We start from the raw sequence: 19,752 nt of genomic DNA, 5'->3' as shown, positions 1-19,752 counted from the left end.
GGACGTGACCCAGATGCACATAAAATTGTGCTTGCAATTTCGGGGGGTTTACAGCCCATCTGTGGAACTGATGCTGGGAGGGGAAGTCCATGAAGACACATGGTCCATGATGCACCACTCATGCCTGTGATAATTTAGCTCCTGTTGACTCTAGAGCACGGTGCGTTCTCATCAAATCAGCTGACGTGATTGTGCATCTTTTCCCTTAGGATGAAGACCCTGAGACCAGTTGGCTGCTTCTTAATGAAGATGACTTGGTTATCCTTTTATCACAGTTTCCATTTCATGAGCTCTTTCAACATCTTCTTGGGTTTAAAGCAAAAGGTAGACTGATTTCTTTTGTCCTGTGTAAAATGTGGTTCCTGATTCAGGTTCCCCTGTGCCTGGCCATACTGAACAGAGTTGGTTGCATCAGACCTCAGTGAGATTTCCTTCCTTTCTCTGGTGTTTGTGATTTCCCACTTAGTGCTGAAATGCAGAAGGTCACCTAGCTTGCACATTGCCCAGCTTTCATAAATTGTTTTCATTTTGCACTTTGTCCCAGGTTTCCCATCTCCTGTTCACAGAGGAGCCAGAGCAACAGAGATTGTTATTTTTTCTGCCTTGGCTTAGTTTCCTCATTGAGGTATTTACGGTCGTATCCTTCAGTGTTTTTTGATAGCATTTATAATTTTTTCCTTTTTTCTGATTAACTTCTAGGTGATTATTTACCTGAAACAACAAGACCTCAAGAGATGATGAAAATGTTTGCGTTTGTTAACTCACTAGTGGAGCTTCTGGCTGTGGGGTTAGAAACGTTCAATAGAGCGCGCTATAGGCAGTTTGTGAAGCGGATTGGTTACATGATCAGGTAATACTGCCGTCGGTACATCTGTTTCTATTTGCTTTCGCCTTGGTCAGATGTAGATACTGCGAAATTGGGATGATGGACATTTTCGTGTACGCTTCACATCTGACTGATCGTAAAAGTAAGAATTTTTTTTTCACCACCTAGCAGGTGGGAATTCTGTAAATGCTTCCAGTCAGGATATTCGGTTAATTAACTCAGATTTAACTGGTTTGCTAGGTAATTGTCCTTAGAGTCAAGATCCTCAAAGCAGTTGCTGGGTTGAATGTGGCCAGAGAAACTGAACTTGGTCAAGGAAGATGAAGCCTCTTTCCTTTTCCTTCGCTCGCTCTTTTCCTTCTACCTCCCAGCCTTTGCCTGGGAATTGCCACCTAGTGGTGGAAGATTGGCAGCAGCTCTTTCGTGTCATTGTTTCCCTGTTTTCTCTTGTATTTATTCTTATTCTGATTTTGTGTTAAATACCATTTAAAGAAAGTTGCAAAGACTTCATCAGCAGCCACTATATTTGAACTAGGGAAAGCATTATTTATTTGATTGAAAAATGAGTTTATGCTTTTATTATCAAGTACCAATAAATTTTGACAATATGTACTGCTTTTCATTGAATTAATTTTGTATCCTCTTTTCTGCATCATTAGTTTTTCTGTATTTACTGGGTCATTCCCGATAGCATATAAATATGCTGTTATTTCTTCCAACCACCCTTCTCTCCAAAAAAACCCTCTAAAACTTCTCCCCCTCTTTGGTTTTGTTTCCAAAACAAAATAGATTGTAATTAATTTTAGATGTGTATCCATCTGCCTTGTAAAGCCAGGTAAATGATTATAGGATGTCCTGAAAGGCTGGAAGGTGCCTTTAAGGGCTTGAGAAAGATGATGGACATGAGATGGTGGGAAGAGGGATGGCTGGTGACTTGGAGAGTAATTTCTTAAAAGCTAAAAACCTATCTACTTATTATCAGAAGTCCAGACATTTATTTGCTGATTCTGCTTGGTGTAAATAAGGTAAAATCTGTCCTTGGACTCATATACATGATGTAGGATTGAGTGCTCGTTATGTGCTGGGAATATACTTCCTCATTTTATTTTCTCAATGACTCTATAGGAGAGGCATTGTTATTATTGCTTTAAAGTCAGTATTCCCTCTTTATATTGTTTCTATGTAAATACTTACAGCTGATTATTGTAGCATATTATGACTATTCTTTCTTTGTTTTCCATCTGCTTACTTTTCTTTGTATCTATCACGGATTCTTCTCACATCTTCCAGCTGTAGCATACTTTCTACAAGGTCCCTTTCTTCAGGTCATCTGTTGGTTCCAGGTTTTTCCCTCCATTCTTGCCTGAATGCTCCACAATCAGGCTTCCCCCCAGTACTACCCAAACAGCTGTTAGGAGTGACGGTTGCTATTGAACTTTGTTGTACTGATCCGGTGACCGATTCTGAGTCTTCTCCTCCTTTACATCTTTCCCATAGTTTACATGGCTTTCTCAGAGTTGCTCACTTTCTCCTTAAAACACTTTCTTTGCTTGGTTTCCAGGATCCCACATTCTCCTGGTTTCTCCTCCATTTTACCTGGCTGCTCATTTTCTGACTCTGGTCGTTTTCATCCTCACGTCCCAAACTTCTTGATGTTGGCGTGCCTCAGGGCTCATTTCTGGACCTCTTCTCTCCCATCTAAACTTGCTCCTGGGACCTCATCTGTTCTCATGTCTTTAAATACCACCTAAATACTGTTAGGATTGTCAGAGTTCTATTTCCAGCCCATGCCTCTCTCTTAACTCTTAAGCTTGTAAGTCCAGCTGCCAAGTCAGCACCTCTACTTGGGTGACTCATGAACATTGTAGTTTAGTACACCCAATGGGCCTCCCTCTTCCCGCCTCCCACGCTGCTTCTCCGTGGCCTTCCCAGTTTCAGTAAGCAGCAGCTTCATTCTTCTGGTCGCTCTGGCCAGAACATTTGGTGTTATCCCTGACCTTTCACACCCCACATCCAGTCTAATGGCCAGTTCTGTCTACCTTCAAAACACCATCTGCCATCAAATCTAAGATGCCACCAATTCTGAAGATGCATTTATGTGTCTTTAAGAAAGAAAAAATGTTACCAAAATATGGCATGTTAGCAATTTAGTATACATTCCAATCGCAGGGATTGTGTGAAAGTGTGAAATGTTCATCCTCTTGAACCAATGAAACATGCTATGTCCAGAATCCAGCCGGAATTCTCACCTTCACTGATACGACTCTAGTTCATTCTTAGGTATTTCTCCCTAATTATAATTGTAATAGCCTCCTGACTTACCTTCCTGCTTTGCCTTGCTCTCCCCCCCCAGCTTATTCTCACAACAGCCAGTGTTCCTGGTAAATGGTGAGTCAGTTCATGTCACTCCTTTGCTCCCAGTCCTGTTCAGAGTAAAAGCCAGAGTCCTCACAGTGACCTCCAGCAGCCTTCATGGTCTGGTTTCCTGTCACTTTTCTCATTTCCTCTCCAGCCAGTCTCCCTCTCACTTACCTTGCTTTTGCACACTGGCTGCCTTACTGTTCCTGCAACATGCTGACCACACCTTGGAACCTTCATTGGTGTTTCTTCTTTTTTATTTAAAAAAAATTTTTTTTAAATGTTTATTTTTGAGCGAGAGATTGAGAATGAGTGGGGCGGGGGTGGGGATCAGGGGGCAGGCAGAGACAGAGGGAGACACAGAATCCAAAGCAGGCTCCAGGCTCTAATCTGTCAGCACAGAGCCTGACGCGGGGCTCGAACTCACCAGCTGTGAGATCATGACCTGAGCCGAAGTTGGACACTTAACCGAATGAGCCACCCAGGCACCTGTGGTGTTTTTTCTTCTACCTGGGGATGCTCTTCCCTTAGATATCCCTGTGACTTCTTCCAATGTTTACTCACATGTTCCTCTTTAGTAAGGTCTTTCCTGCTCCCAACCAACCCCCTTAATCTGGCCAACTCCAGAGAAACATTATTCCTCTCTCCTATGTATTTTTCTCACTGTCACTGATAACTATGTGACAGACTATATTTCTCACTTTATTTTGTTTGTTGTCTGTTTGTCCTCCCATTAAATGTAAGTCTCATGATGGTAGTGTTTGTCCCCCCATTGAATTCTTTTCAAAACTTAGAAGGTAGTAGGTGTTCAGTAAATATATATGAATAAATTTGTGTTTCAAATGTAATATAAAGGTGTCAGGATTGAGTGCATTAACGAGAAGTGCCATATTGCCTGTCTTCACACTTAGGATGACCCTTGGTTATGTGAGTGACCATTGGGCACAGTTTGTGAGCCACAACCAAGGCTTGGGTTTGGCCCAGCAGCCCTACTCTGTGGAGAAACTACAGGTTGAATTTGATGAGCTATTTTTGAGAGCTGTCCTCCATGTGCTGAAAGCCAAAAGGTAAGGAGTATGATGGTAATTGTGGAGAAATGGCTCTCTGACTAGTGAGAAAGATTGGTGTGAAAGTCATCGACTGTAGTAGATGTCTTATTTTTTAATGTTTGTTTTTTTTTTTTTACATTTATTTATTTTTGAGAAACAGAGTGAGAGAAAGCGTGAGCAGGGGAGGGGCAGAGAAAGAAGGAGATGCAGAATCCGAAGCAGGCTCCAGGCTCTGAGCAAGTGGTCAGCACAGAGCCTGATGTGGGGCTCAAACCCATGAACTGTGAGATCATGACCTGAGCTGAAGTCGGACGCTCAACCGACTGAGCCACCCAGGCGCCCTTGTAGTAGATGTCTTATATAATGTCGAGGTGTATTTCATCTGCTTCTTATCTTGGGCAAATTCATGGGCTTTAGTGTCCTTATTTATAGTGGTGACTGAAATGTTCTTTCTTTAATGTTTCTTTCAATCTTAAAATAACCCAATTGTGATATCTCAGTTTTGCCACCCCTGAACTTTTGGGGTAGCCTAGAGCAAGGTATGAATTCTGTTTCACACCCACCTCAGTGCCTGAGTGAGGCAGAGTAGTGCACAGTGCAAATGATTTGCCAGTTTTATTGTTTCAGTTGTCCTACTTACTCTGAGGGTTTCAAGGTCTAGGATTCTTATGGGTCCTGGTCCCCTGTCCTGTCTGTGTAAATGCCGGCTTCTGATCATGTTGTCTTTGTCGCTGCTTATAGCCCGGTTACCCTTGAGGGTACCTCCTGCACTGTCTTCCCTGAGCTTCTGGCCGAGAGTAGGAGCAAGTTCTGCTAACAGCCCTGTGCCCTCTGCTGGGAGAGGTTTGCTGGCCTCCAGCTTCACTCAGTTAACTGCCAGCTCTTCCCCACCTTTGCCTTCTGAGCTATGCTCCCTCTTGCCATGGGTCTCTTAGCTTCAGCCCCGTATTTATTGCGTGTTGTGGAGGGGGTTTGAGTCTTGGCTATTTACTGTCACCTTGGGCAAGTCACCTAGTGTTCGTGTCCTCACTTTCTTCATTTGTAAAATGGAGAGGATGATGCTACCTGTTGTGTTGACCTCATGGACATGTTCCTAGGATGAAATGCAGTAATGTATGGAAATACTTTGTAAACCCTGAAGGACTTTTTAGATGTTAAGTGGTGGTGGTTCTTTTGTGGTTTTAGATGAAGAATAGGATACGTGCTCGCTTAGAGAAATATCAGAATTCCTTGACTAAGTCTTAAGCACTTGTAGGCACTCAGAAGGCATGGTTCTAAGATGAATAGAATTTGGGCTTAGAAATTTATCTTTAGGTTATTCGTCATACATTCTGTGTTATCCATAAATTCGCTTGTCTCATGAGGTACACCAGATCCTGTGCAGAACCCGGCCGGGGGATCAGGAATAGCCTCCCATCTCTGCTCTCATCACTTATCCTTGCACCTGCTTAGCTGAGATGGAAAGTTCTCGCCATAGCTGCTAGCTCTTAGATTTTGAGCTGTGAACTGTCCTCTAGTATTATATCTGTAATTCACAAAGATGATAATCATTTTAAACTTTAAAATATCAAGAACTGTTACTCTTGAGTATAATTTCTTTTAGGAAAGAAATTATACGAGAATCAGATATTTAAAGCCATGATACTTAAATTTATTTGGCACTCCAATAGAAATTTCTGATGTGGTTATCCCCCAAAACAAACCCAAAAGATAGCCAAAGCCTAAGCCACTTACTGCATATCTGCCATGTGGGGAATTTTGTAGCCTGAAATACAGAGTTCTGTGATGACTTTTTAAAAAAAAAATTTTTTTTAATGTTTATTTAATTTTGAGAGAGAGGGGGAGACAGAGCGTGAGCAGGAGAGGGGCAGAAAGAGAGAGGAAGACACAGAATCCGAAGTAGGCTCTGGGTCCCAAGCTGTCAGCACAGAGCCCGACATGGGGCTCGAACCCACGAACCGTGAGATCATGACCTGAGCTGAAGTCGGATGCTTTGCGAACTGAGCCACCCAGGCGCCCCCTGTGATGACTTTTAAGGCCTCTGCAGTTTTCTCTCATTGTTTTGGGATAAGTTATACAAGAGTGTCAGGTCCTGTGTGAGGTGTTAGGATATTATTTAATTTTTTTTAATGTTTATTATTTTTTAGAGAGAGAGAGAGAGAGAGAGAGACAGAGACAGAGACAAAGAACAAGCAGGGGAGGGGCAGAGAGAGAGGGAGACACAGAATCGGAAGCAGACTCCAGGCTCTGAGCTGCCAGCACAGAGCCTGATGCAGGGCTCAAACTCAGAGGCTGAGAGATCATGACCTGAGCTGAAGTCGGCCGCTTAACCGACTGAGCCACCCAGGCGCCCCTCGGATAATTATATAATAAGACAGAAGCTTGGCTCACCTGAAGTTACGGTTTCTTCAACCTTTGCTCAAGAGTCTAGCTGTTGCTTTTTTTTTTTTTTATAAGTAGCATTCTTTTTTTTTTTTTTTTAATTTTTTTTTTCCAACGTTTTTTATTTATTTTTGGGACAGAGAGAGACAGAGCATGAACGGGGGAGGGGCAGAGAGAGAGGGAGACACAGAATCGGAAACAGGCTCCAGGCTCCGAGCCATCGGCCCAGAGCCTGACGCGGGGCTCGAACTCACGGACCGCGAGATCGTGACCTGGCTGAAGTCGGACGCTTAACCGACTGCGCCACCCAGGCGCCCCTAGCTGTTGCTTTTCAAATCTAGGTCAGTAGTGGTTTGGGTATAGATGTGGGTCAGGCATGCACAATTTAATACCTTTTTCTTGTTCTCTTAATAAGCCTTGTTTGTAATTGGACAATTTGTAGTTTTGCCCAAAATAAAGCAACCGTTTTGAGTGCCTCCCTGTTTTTTCCAAGATTTTTTTGATATAAAATTCACACCACAAAGTTTTAATAGCATTTAAAGATGCTATTGAGTGCTGATTGTTTTCAAGATACTGGCTTAGGTAGTGGATAATTAAAATACAAGACTCTAGGTTACATGGTGGTTTATTCAAAGATGATCAAAACCTGGTTTCTGCTTTCAAATTGTCATGGTTTGTATGTGTACGTAAATTACAGTAACTTGAGGCATTTCTCACTGTGTGGCTTGAGGAGCACCTGAGTCTGAGTCACCTGCGGTGACTATAGAATGTGCAAATTCTTGGGCCCCAACTGTGATCTACAAAATCAGGATCCTATAGGCAGGCCTTGAAATCTGCATTTTCCACTTTGTGGCTTTTTCTGCCCACTCCAGTGTGAGAACCACTGATAAAGGGTATGATGTTGCCAAAGTCAGGTGTGGACCAAATTCTGTGATAGTGCTGAGGAGGAAATCAGAGGAGGGCTTCACAAATGGATTGGTAGCTGCTTGCAGGTAATAGGTTCTTGCCAGGCTTGTCCAGGAATGGTCTGAACACAGCAAGGGCTCTGGTTAGAAACATGGGTCTGAGCTGTAAGTGCAGGCCTTTGAATGTGGGGCTTGAAGGGTTTGAATTTTATTCAGTGGTGAGTGGGGAGTCACCGGAGGGCTTTTGGTTCTCCTCCCACCCATGGCACACGTGTCTGTGTGTACACACATACCTGTACTTAAGCTCACACACGTACATCCACATCTAAGCAACCTGTCACCTAGGTCTTAATAAGATCTTTGGTTTAAAACACAGCTCTACCTCTTACCACCCCTTCTGCGCCTTGGTAGCCTTATGTGTAAATTGGGGATAGTGTCAGTGATAGTTCTTGCCCGGGTCTTGTGAGGATGGAATGAGGTGATGTAGGGTGATTAGAACAGTACCTGGCACAGAGTAAGTGCTTTGTGAGCATTGCTGTTATTGCTATCCATCCTTGAGGTGTGGGTGACCGAAGCATGATAGCGAAATTGCTGTGCTGTGATTTAAGAATTTGTTTTTTCTACCAGAGCAGGTCTGCCTGCTTTCTCAGTGTGGTGAGGTTGACTGATGGACGAAATTATTCCTACTCTTTAAAATGCAGACTTGGCATTTGGCTGTTTATGTCAGAGATGCCCTTTGGGACGCTGTCCGTCCAGATGCTCTGGAAGCTCTTCTACCTCATGCACCAGGTGGAGAGTGGGAATCTGGAGAAGCTCTGCGTCAGTCTCCCGCCTGCGGAGTGCAAGAGGCAGCTCCAAGGTACGGCCGGGCCACAGCAGGCAGCGGAGGTCTTTTCCTACCTGTGTGCCTTTCTCGTCGTGGCTTTATTCTTTTTATCTTGTAGAAGGACTAAGAGTATTTTACCCTGTGTACTCATAAGTAAAAATTTTGAAATTTGAAAGACGGCTGTATTGTTTTGACATACTAGAATGGTAATTCCAATTTTCATTATTCTTGAAATGCTCTGGGTGGTAACTTGATATGATCCCAGTTTGGGGAGGGGAAATGAAAATTGGGTTCTGAATGCCCCCAGGGAGTTATTTTGAAAATACAGGGCATTTGGTAGACTGCTTTTGATTTCTCAAAGGTGTAAACACGTGGAAAGAGTTGTAGGCTTATTGCCTTCTTCCCGTGAAACTTCCATCAGGGGAATACATTTTTTAAACGGTCTCTCTCTCTCTCTCTCTCTCTCTTTAAAATCTTTCCTCTATACCTTTTCTTTGTGGCATTCAGTCTTCTGTCATGGATCACAGAGCTGTTTGTCAATAGTGCTCCCTAGTGACAAAATGTAATATTGCTTCCACTGCATCCTCTGAGGAGTTGGTAAAACAGATCGTATACTGTTTATCACATTTACCAGTATTGCAGTCATGGTTATGACTCACTTCTTGCCCAAGATTTTCATTTATAAGGAAATCTCTTTTGTTTGGGATGCGTGCTGTGTTTGTGCAGGGCGCTTTGCTAGTCTTAGCCGTTTTCATTAGTCACATGGTTCATTGGCTGACAGTTACTGAGTAGTTTCACGTGTGCCTTTGAAAATGTCACACCTAGTGACGGTAGTCGTGCTTTGCAGTTGACAGACCCCTTCACTAGTGACTGGTCACTAGTGTCATTTAATCTTTAACAGCTGTTTAAAGCAGATGAAGAGACTGAGAATTGGAGATGTTAATGTCACCTCTGAGGCTACATTATACATAGAGTTGGAATTTCATCTGGTCTCCGGCTTTTTCCCGATGCCTGTAGATATCTATGCTGGAACAGAGACTTTTAAATATTTCTATATATCTTTTAATTTTATATCTTCTTTCTCTCTGGAAGAGTAATTAAATGTGGTCTATGTTCATTCTTCACCCATTTTAATTTTCTTGCCATGAACTTGCAGACCCAGAACATTTTGTGAACTTTGAGAAGTGTCTTTCTTCCATGAATAGCTCAGAAGAGATTTGCCTTCTAACGACATTTGCTCAGATGGCTCAGGCCAGAAGAACCAATGTGGATGAAGACTTCATAAAAATTATTGTTCTGGAGATATATGAGGTTAGAATATTAAGTTTTAGAAATCAGCTAAAAAATGCTTTTTTTTGGATTGTCCATGCGTTGATTCTTTGGGGATTGCTTTAAAAAAAATTTTTTTTTAACACCTATTTATTATTGAGAGACAGAAACATGGCATGAACATGGGAGGGGCAGAGAGAGAGGGAGACACAGAATCTGAAGCAGGCTCCAGGCTCCGAGCTGTCTGCACAGAGCCTGACGTGGGGCTCGAACTCACCAACCAGGAGATCATGACCTGAGCCTAAGTTGGATGCCTAACCGACTGAGCCACCCAGGCACCCCCTCTTTGGGGATTGCTTTAAAAAAAGTGACTAACTTGTATTGTCTGTACGTATGGAAAGAGATAGAGAATTAAAGGATTATCGTTTTGCTCTAAGGAATGTTGAAAATATGAATCATACTCATTCTATTTCCCCCTACTGTCTCTTGACATTTGATGCATGAGTTTCGGTGAGGAATAGGCATTCTGGCACAGCCTGACACTTGTGGTTTTAATAGTCTGTTGTCCCTCTGCCCTGTGTCACTGCCAATTACGCAGAAGCCTGGCTTCCAAGCCAATTTAAATGAGATGGTGGAAAGGATACTGATGCTACAGCCAGAAGACCTGGGTTTGTTTGAACTCTGTTAATAATTGCTCATCTCACAGCAGGAAAGACACCTCATCACTCTGGGTTCAGCTGCTTCATCTGTAAGATGACAGGCTGGGATGACATCCTTCACTGAGTCATCCCTAATGGAGGAAGAGAGTGGACTTTGGACCCCTGAGTATCTAGAGACAGAACCCAAAGTGGTTATCAAGATTTTTATTAGAGTTTTGTGTATTTTAAAAGATGTATATTTTCATTTTAGGTTGTCATGTATCTGTTTATCTTCATTAAAAAATATCTCTTCTAAACTATTCAAGTACACTTAAGTAAAATCATGTTTGAAGAAGATTCTCTGAATTTAACACCTTCTCCCCAGTACCCTGGTTTAAGAATGAATGAACTGGATGATCCAAAGTTCTTTTCCAGGGTCCAGCACTAGGCTATTCCTATACTTACTTGTGAGGTTAAGGCCTAAATGGGTCTGGAATTCCAGACTATTTTCATGGTATGAGAATATCGTGGGTGTGGAGGGAAGGTCTGTTCTCACATACAGTAAGTGACATTCTTAGGGTCTGTTGTGAAAGTAACACTTATGCTCTTGAATGTTTCAAGGGTTTGGCCAGTACTCACAGTAAAAATTACACTGTGTATTACATTTTGCTTTTGTGTTCCTGTGTGTGTGTGTGTGTGTGTGTATGTGTGAAACTGAAGCAATACTTAATCTTACTGAGATGCACCCTCACAATTTTCTATTCTATTCTGTTATTTTTCTGTTCTATTCCATTGTATTTTTTAAAAAAAGAAATGTGCTTGCCATTGGCATCAGTGGATTATAACCTGTACTTTGGAATATGTTAAGAGGAGTTGATAAACATTGATATTTTAGAAGCTCGTGTAGTTAGGGATTTTATTTTATAGCAGACAATAGGTATTTCTATGAAATGCATTCTGGTTTTCATCATTTTGGAAATTTTCTCAAATTTAGAAAGTTTTTACACCAAAGGGGTATAGCTACAGACAGGCTTTGGGATATACTTCCTGAACCCAGTGCTTGAAGTCATTACATAGGTGCCTTTCCCTCTCCTGACTCAGCCTCAGGTAGACAGGTAGCTCTCTGTAGTTCTAACATCTTTTTGAACATGGCGTGACCCAAGGCTCAGTGTGAGGCTCTTTCTCTTTTACTTGAAAACATCCTGCATTAAGGAACTGTGTTTTGACTGATAATTGATGGGTATTGAAAGTGCCATCTCCACCTCCTCCCACTTTTAGGTATCTTATGTCACCCTGTCCACCAGAGAGACTTTTTCAAAGGTTGGTCGAGAGCTCTTAGGGGCCATCACAGCTGTTCACCCTGAGATAATTTCTGTCCTTTTGGATAGAGTTCAAGACACCATTGACCAGGTTGGAATGGTAAGAGCACTTAATTTGTTTGTATGTTTTGCTTTTTTTGTTCTGTTATCCTGGAGTAATGGAGCAATGAGAAAAATAATCAGGTTGTTGGGGAATGACTGAGTGACAGGCGCAGCAGGATGAAGACAACGTGTACTGTGTCCTGGGCCCTGCCATTCACTGTGCCTGCTTGGGGTTAGCGGCTTCTTACAAAAAGCTGTGATTCTCTTTAATCTCCTCAAAGTGACTTTGTACCTCCCTCAATAACAGGTTTTTGTTATCTTTTCTTTTTTCTTTTTTCTTGTTTTGAGAGAGGGCTCGCATGCACACATGCACGCATGGGAGAGGGGCAGAGGGAGAGGGAGAGTGAAAATCTTAAAGCGGGCTGCACACTCAGCGTGGAGCCCAACGCAGGGCTCGATCTCATGACCCTGAGATCATGACCCGAACTGAAATCAAGAGTTGGGATGTTTAATCGGTCGACTGAGCCACCCAGACATCCCTCAATAACAGGCTTTTCTTTTAAGTACAGTCTATATAGTTAATAACAGTTTGTATTTCACAGTTTGTTTGGCTTTCGTAATTTTTATAGTTTATACTTGGAAGAAACAACTATGATTAAGAAGGCCCTGTTTACATAGGCCAAAAGCGAAAATAAAAGTGGTAATTTAAGTCAAACAAGATACATACAGTTTATTTCTGTCATTTGTCACAATCCCTTTTGTAGTCCGTTGATGTTAAAAACAGCTGGATTGTGACATAACTCACATACCATACAGTTACCCTATTTAAAGCATGAAAGTTGGTGTGTTTTGTTTTTTCACAGAGTTGTGTAGCCATCACCACTCTCAATTTTAGAACAGTTTGATCACCTCAAAAAGAAACCACATACCCTTTAGCTATCACACTCTGTCCCTCCATCCCCTCCAGCCATAAGCCACCACTAATCTACTTTCTGTCTCTATAAATTTGACTGTTCTGGACGTTTTGTATTAATGGAATCATACAATATGTGGTCTGTGAGCGGCTTCTTTTACTTAGCATAGTTTTCGGGTTCATCCACATTGTAGCATGAGTCAGCACTTCACGACTTTTAATGGCCAAATATTCCATTGTATGGATGTACCATTTAAAAAATTTTTAAAAAATATTTATTTATTTTTGAAGGAGAGAGAGACAGAGCATGAGTGGGGGAGGGGCAGAGAGAGAGGCAGATACAGAATCCGAAGCAGGCTCCAGGCTCTGAGCTGTCAGCACAGAGCCCAACATGGGGCTCGAGCTCACAAACTGTGAGATCATGACCTGAGCCGAAGTCGGATGCTCAACTGACTGAGCCATCCAGGCACCCCTGGATGTACCATTTTTTTTTTTTAAATTTTTTTTTTAACGTTTATTTATTTTTGAGACAGAGAGAGACAGAGCATGGGGGGAGGGTCAGAGAGAGAGAGGGAGACACAGAATCTGAAACAGGCTCCAGGCTCTGAGCAGTCAGCACAGAGCCCGATGCGGGGCTTGAACTCACGGACCGCGAGATCGTGACCTGAGCCAAAGTCGGACGCTCAACCGACTGAGCCACCCAGGCGCCCCCCCCGGATGTACCATTTTAAAAAAACACACACTTATTGAAGATTTTCTTCATCATCTGTAATAACTGTTATATTGTGTGAGCTTTGCTAATGGCAGATAGTCCCGCATTGTAACTTGAAGAAGAGCATTTAAAGTGATAGTATTTTTCTGTATGGTATTTGCAGAGGCCCTTCATCTTGTAGTCACTGCATTGTCCCTGTAGGATGTATCACTGATAACTGTCATTGCTTCATTACATTCATAAGTGGGCAGATTCCGGGGAAAGATTGGTTTATGAGACACATTTTTTCTAAATGAAGAATAAATGATACGCTCTCTTTGGAAAAGTACATCGTACTTTTTTTTACATTAAAAAATTTAATCGTGGTAAATTATACATGACATAAAATATACCATCTTAACCCTTTTTAAATGTACGGTTCAGTGACATAAGTACATCCCCATTGTTTTGCTTGTTACCATTGCTGTCATCCAGCTACAGAACTCTTTCCATCTTGCAGAACTGGAGCTCTATACCTCTTAATCAGTAAGTCTGCATTCCCTCCACCCTCCACCCTCCACCCTCCACCCTCCACCCTCCACCCTCCACTCTCCACTCTCCACTCTCCACTCTCCAGTCCCTGGTAACAACATTCTACCTTCTCTCTGTCTAGAGTTTGGCTACTCTATGTACCTCGTGTAAATGAATCCACACAGTATTTGTCCTTTTGTGATTAGCCTATTTCATTTGACATATTGTCGTCGGTGTTCATGCATGTCGTAGCATGTGTCAGAATTTCCTTCTTTTTTAAGCCGGCATAATATTCTAGTGCATGTGTAGACCACATTTTGTTTATCTGTTCATCTGTTGCTGGACACTCAGATTGCTTCTCCCTTCTGGCTGTTGTGAATAATGCTGCTGTGAATGTGAGTGTATAGCTGTCTCTTTGAGGCCCTGCTCTCCATTCTTTTGGGTATATACCCAGAAGTAGAGTTGTTGGAACATAGGGTAATTCCATTTTTCATTTTTGAGGCAGCACCATAGTGTTTTCATAGTGGCAGTAGTACTTTTTCTTTTTAATAAAAGCATTGTATCCCACCACGAAATGATATGATTTTATTGAGACGAAAGGGCTTTTATATTCAATATACGGGAGCATGTTTTTGGTTACTCCTTTTTGGGTGATTATCTAATGGAATGAGTTCTAAAGAAATACACAGTGGGTCGCAAGATTCTTTCGCTTTGGTTGAGCTCATCACCATTTTCTCTTAAGTGGCTGTCTGGTTTTGGCCACACTTACATTTTACATTTAATTTAATTTAATTTCCCATATGGATGAATTTTATTTCATTTATTTATTTTTAATATAATTTATTGTCAAGTTGGCTAACATACACCCACTTACATTTTAAATTTGCTCATAATACTTCTAGTAAACTGGCCCAGGGGTATGCTTGACTTTAAGTATAAAAATTGGAAGCATAATGTTTTTTAGAGCATATCTTCTAAAAGGTGCCTCCATTCTCTGTTTATACCTGTAGTTCCTTAATGCTTTGTGAACTTGCTGACGTTTTTGGAGGAACTTGTTCAAACCTTCTGTGCCTTCAGATGAATATGATGGCTTTGAATATTTTTGCTGTTACCTTGGGATAATCAGGAATTAGAACTAGCCCCAGAGCCTAGGAATGATCTGTGGGCTCTAAACTGTCCTAGTTTTCAAACGTTGAACTGTTACTGCTTTCTGGAATAAAAGCCACTTGATCATCGTGTGTTATTCTTTGTATGTATCGATAGATTTATTTTGGTAATTTGTTTTTAATTAAAAAAAATTTTTTTTTGACGTTTATTTACTCTTAAAGGAGAGAGATAGAACATGAGTGGGGGAGGGGCAGAGAGAGAGGAAGACACAGAATCAGAAGCAGGCTCCAAGGCTCTGAGCTGTCAGCACAGAGCCTGATGCGGGGCTTGAACTCACAGACTGCGAGATCATGACCTGAGCCAAAGTCGGACACTTAGCCGACTGAGCCACCCCGGCACCCCAGGAAAGGCTTCTTTAAAATTCATTCCTTCTACTGTTCTTTCCCATTTTGTTTTGCCTCTCATTGGGGGCAGTGCAGGAACCTGAAAAGTACTAGTATGCATGTTCTAGATCTGTGTTGTCCGATACAGTAGCCGCTCGGTACATGCAACTGTAGAGTCCTTGAAAGGTGGCTAGTCCAAATTGAGATGTATTGTAAGTGTAAAGTACTCACTGGGTTTCAAAGATTTAGTGTGAACAAAAAGTATGTAGCATATCTCAATAGTTTTGTATAATGATCACATGTTGATAATGTATTGGACATATTAGATTAAATGAAATATATTAATTTCACTTGTTTTACTTTTAAAATATGTGGCTAGTAGAAAAATTAAAATTATGTATGTGGCTTACATTGTATTTCCATTGGATAGCACTGTTCTAGACAATATAAAATGAATTGCTCTTCTGATCAGTCTCCCTTAAAGCAAACTATTGAGTGACCCCAGATTTATCTTAATTTGCACACATCGATAGGTTATTCAAAAAGTGATGCTATAGACTTCTTGTAAACAGGATTTTAAAAACTTTTTATTATAGAATCTGTCAAATATATATAAAAGGGAGAATAGGAAATGAATCCCTGTGTACCCATCATCTACTTTCAACAGTTACCAACTCTTGGTTAATCTTATTTCATTTCTACCTCTGTTCACTCCTTGTCCCTCCTCCCCAGATTGCTTGGGAGCTAACAGAAATACCTTTTTAGATGCCAGGAAAGAAATAATAATTTTTTCACTGAAGTGTAGTTGACATGCAATATCATATTCATTTCAAGTGTACAACATAGTGATTTGGCGATGATATACTTTACGAAATGCTTACCACAATAAGTGTAGTTACCATCTGTCACTGTACAAAGTTACTACAGTGTCATTGACTGTAATTACTATACTGTACTTCTCATCGCTGTGATTTATTTATTTTATAACTGGAAGTTTGTACCAGTTTTACACTTTTAATCTCCTTTACCTTTTTCACCCATCCCCCTACTATCCTCCCCTCTTCTGCTCTGACAACTACCAGTTTTTTGTTTATTTAAATAATTATTTAAAGCGCTAAATCTTTTTGTAAAATGAATGACTGTTCCTCGTTTATTATGGCTTTCAATTTGGGTCTTGGTATGGTGGTTTTATTAAATGGAAGTATACCAAATTATACGTAATAAAAGATTGACCTTTACACAGGGTAGCAAAATGTGCTTTTGGTGTATTATTGGTTTTAATATTTATTTCATTTGGTTGTCCATGATGTCCATTTCATTTGTCTAAAAATCAAACAAGACCCCACTTCCTTTTGGAAAAAAAATTTTGCAAGCAGTTTAATAATATATTGTAGTAATTCAGGATTGTTCCTTAAGTTTTGATCTTAATTACCATCATTTTCTTTTAAATAAGGTTTCTTTATACTTGTTTAAAGAACTGCCTCTGTATCTCTGGCGACCTTCTGCCTCTGAGATAGCCGTGATTCGGGACTGGTTATTGAATTATAACCTGACAATGGTGAAGAATAAGTTGGCCTGTGTTATTCTAGAAGGACTGAATTGGGGATTTGGTGAACAGGTATGTGTATCAAAACCACTCTCTAGATACTGGAGGTTCTACACATCAATTTTAGAGAAACATTTCCTCAAAACATAAACATTTCTCAGTACTCAGTGATGATAGTTTTTATTAATCATAGTTTATTAATGTTATTATTAATAGTTTTTATTATTAAGAGTTTGCTATGTATCATGTCTCTAAAGATGCCACGTCCATGATTTTGACCATTAAAACTTTCCTTCCTTTTTACTCTAGGCCTTACGTGTTAGTTCCTAGGTCAAAATGTTTCAGCATTTTAAAGGGAAAATGGGAGAGAACTCAGCCCTCTCTAACAGTCTGCCAGCTTTTTTTCTGAACAAATCATTTGGTTGTCATAGCCATCTTGTGTGTTTTGCACGAACTTGACCCCGTTGTACAGATGAGAAAACTGGAGCCAGGGAGCTTTTCTTCCAGAGTGTCCCTGACCAGCTGGGTCTGCCCATGGGTACATCCGGGGCTTCCCACCCTCCAAGTGAGAGCTGTAGACCCCTCTTTTCCATCCTTGTGTTCTCTGACTTGTGAATAGAAGCCCCTAGTCCTCCCTCTCCTAGCAGGCTGCATGAACTTCCCTATGAGAGTCTCCATGATCCTTCGTTAGAGGATTCGTGAGAGGATTAGGGATATATTTCTTTATTTCTTTTTTTTTTTATTGTTTATTTGTTATTTATTTTTGAGAGAGAGTGCACAAGCCGGGGAGGGGCAGAGAGCGGGAGAGAGAGAATCCCAAGCAGGCTCCTTGCTGTCACTGTGGATCCCGACACGGGGCTCCATCTCACAGACTGTGAGGTCATGACCTGAGCCAAAATCAAGAGTTGGATGCTTAACCAGCTGAGCCACTCAGGTGCCCCAGGAATGTGTTTCTTCAGGTTGCAGAGGAAGATTGGATGGGAAATTCTATAGGCAACTTCAGGCTCCTAAAGGAATATTCTATTTGTGTTGTTGAGTATCTTCTATATTTTCACTGATGAGAAAATGAGGAAAGGGGATATAGACTTAATTTATTAAGTATCTTTTTGTTTAATAATAAACAAACATCTTCCCAGTTTGTGGCAGTGCCCTTAAACTTATGACCTAAAGTCTTCATGGAGCTTCTAGGGTAGGAGTGGGGGAGTTACATTCAAAGATACCTTTTATATGAGGGTCCAGGATGACTCAGACTATTTAAGTACAACGTAATGGTTCTTTAAGATTTCCATGTTTTTTCCTGTTGTCATTTTAGAACTTCATTGTTAGGTGATGTAATTTTTGGAAAGTTGAGGATCCAAGATCCTTTTTTTACTATCCTTCCTAGTCCTTTTGTTCAAAGGTATGTTAAAAAAATCAAGATGGCATGTTTATGATGATTTTTCTCTTTAAAAGGGTACCCTTCATCTGGATCAAGCAGTCCATGCTGAAGTGGCTTTAATGATTCTTGAAGCGTACCAGAAATACCTTGCACAGAAGCCGTATGCTGGGCTTCTTTCTGAAAGTATGAAGCAGGTATTTCCTTCTCCTGTATATTGAGAATATCTTTATTATAAATGATTTGGGTGGATACAGCTACAGTATTTACCCTTAGGTTGCCTAAGAACATTTCTGGCAACTTAAGATACTGAAATTGAATTCTGTGGTTGGATGAAGATTTTTTTCTTTGAGAAGTGGCCTACATGTGACCATTTTAATACTGTGGCATTTGACTTGACCTGGAGCTGGCGTGTCCTGGCTCTGGAGAGCTGAATGTTAAATTTTCAGGAACTTTGCAAACTAGATTGTTGACCTGTTGGTAGCTTGAAACTGACCACGGTGGGAGTTTTCACACTGACAAAATTGACAAACCCTGTAAAGGATCTCCCACACTCCAACTGGTTGTTAAAACTTGTTTATCATCACCCCATTAGTTGTGCACCAACTTTTGTATTATTACTCCTTTGCTTGTGCTGACTCATATCAGACGCACAAAGAGACTAGTGAGTAAGCAGAAGTGGTCAGTTGTGAGAAATTGCTGTAATTGCTGCAAACTGAGTACTGGTAAGTAGTGTGTCCTCTCTTTTGAGGACGTTGGTGATCACAAAAGCAAATGGGCGGGTGAGCTTACTGATTTAATTTGTATGTGACTAATGTGGTTTAAAATAAATAATTGTTTTAGGTTTCATATTTGGCCAGTATTGTTCGATATGGAGAGACACCTGAGACCTCATTTAACCAGTGGGCCTGGAACTTGATCTTGAGGTTAAAACTGCACAAAAATGATTATGGAATACAGCAGAATTGTCCAACTGTTCCCTTCTCCAGCACTGTGCCTGACATGACAGAGTCACCCACGTTTCATCCTCTCTTGAAGGCTGTTAAGGCGGGCATGCCCATCGGCTGTTATCTGGCCTTAGCTATGACGGCTCTGGGCCACAGGTACAGTGTTTGGGCTGAACCCCTAGGGTTGCTGAACCTTGTAGTCAGTGATTCTGGATTTCATTTTTCACATCCCAAGGTCTGAGGCCTCCATCAAACCTATCTAAGGGCAATCAGGACCAAATTATAAGCCTTATTAATGGCTTATGTAGGGGAAATGCTGCCCAAATTCATATAAGACAGATTTGTACCAGAAAATCATCTCATACATTACGGAGAGAGTATACCTGTCACCCAGAGGAGAATGTTCACGTTAGCGCTAGATGTTTTGTCTTCCTTGGAATAGTGACAATATAAAAATAATTAGTCGTCTCTACTGAATTTTGTTTAAAGTGATGGCAGCCCAACTTTGGCTTCTCAGTTAGAGGGCTAAACCTGCCCAGGGGAATGAAATGCCTGCTCAGGTCACGTGCTTCTCTGGTATGAGCCTAGAGCGATCTCTGTCTCTTCTACACTGAGTGGTAGTTTTCTGTTCAGTCTTCTCAGGGA

At 41.2% G+C, this 19,752-nt stretch overlaps 1 protein-coding gene across 2 annotated transcripts in view; it reads left to right on the top strand.

The window, feature by feature from the left end:
- Positions 1-19,752, top strand: part of EPG5 (ectopic P-granules 5 autophagy tethering factor) — a 109,996-nt gene that overhangs the window by 22,483 nt on the left and 67,761 nt on the right. For both annotated transcript variants that reach the window (XM_078435283.2, XM_060613740.3), the window contains exons 8-16: positions 210-324; positions 700-850; positions 4,096-4,251; positions 8,222-8,379; positions 9,503-9,657; positions 11,532-11,672; positions 16,693-16,857; positions 18,238-18,357; positions 19,004-19,263. In XM_078435283.2, the coding sequence (XP_078291409.1) occupies positions 210-324; positions 700-850; positions 4,096-4,251; positions 8,222-8,379; positions 9,503-9,657; positions 11,532-11,672; positions 16,693-16,857; positions 18,238-18,357; positions 19,004-19,263 (1,421 nt within the window). The remainder of the gene's footprint in view (positions 1-209; positions 325-699; positions 851-4,095; positions 4,252-8,221; positions 8,380-9,502; positions 9,658-11,531; positions 11,673-16,692; positions 16,858-18,237; positions 18,358-19,003; positions 19,264-19,752) is intronic.

Source organism: Panthera onca, chromosome D3, assembly GCF_046562875.1.
Source record: "Panthera onca isolate mPanOnc1 chromosome D3, mPanOnc1 haplotype 2, whole genome shotgun sequence".
In the NCBI taxonomy this organism is placed as follows: Eukaryota; Metazoa; Chordata; class Mammalia; order Carnivora; family Felidae; genus Panthera; species Panthera onca.
Note: the sequence above shows the minus strand (reverse complement) of the source record. Positions and strands in the feature narration are given on the sequence as shown.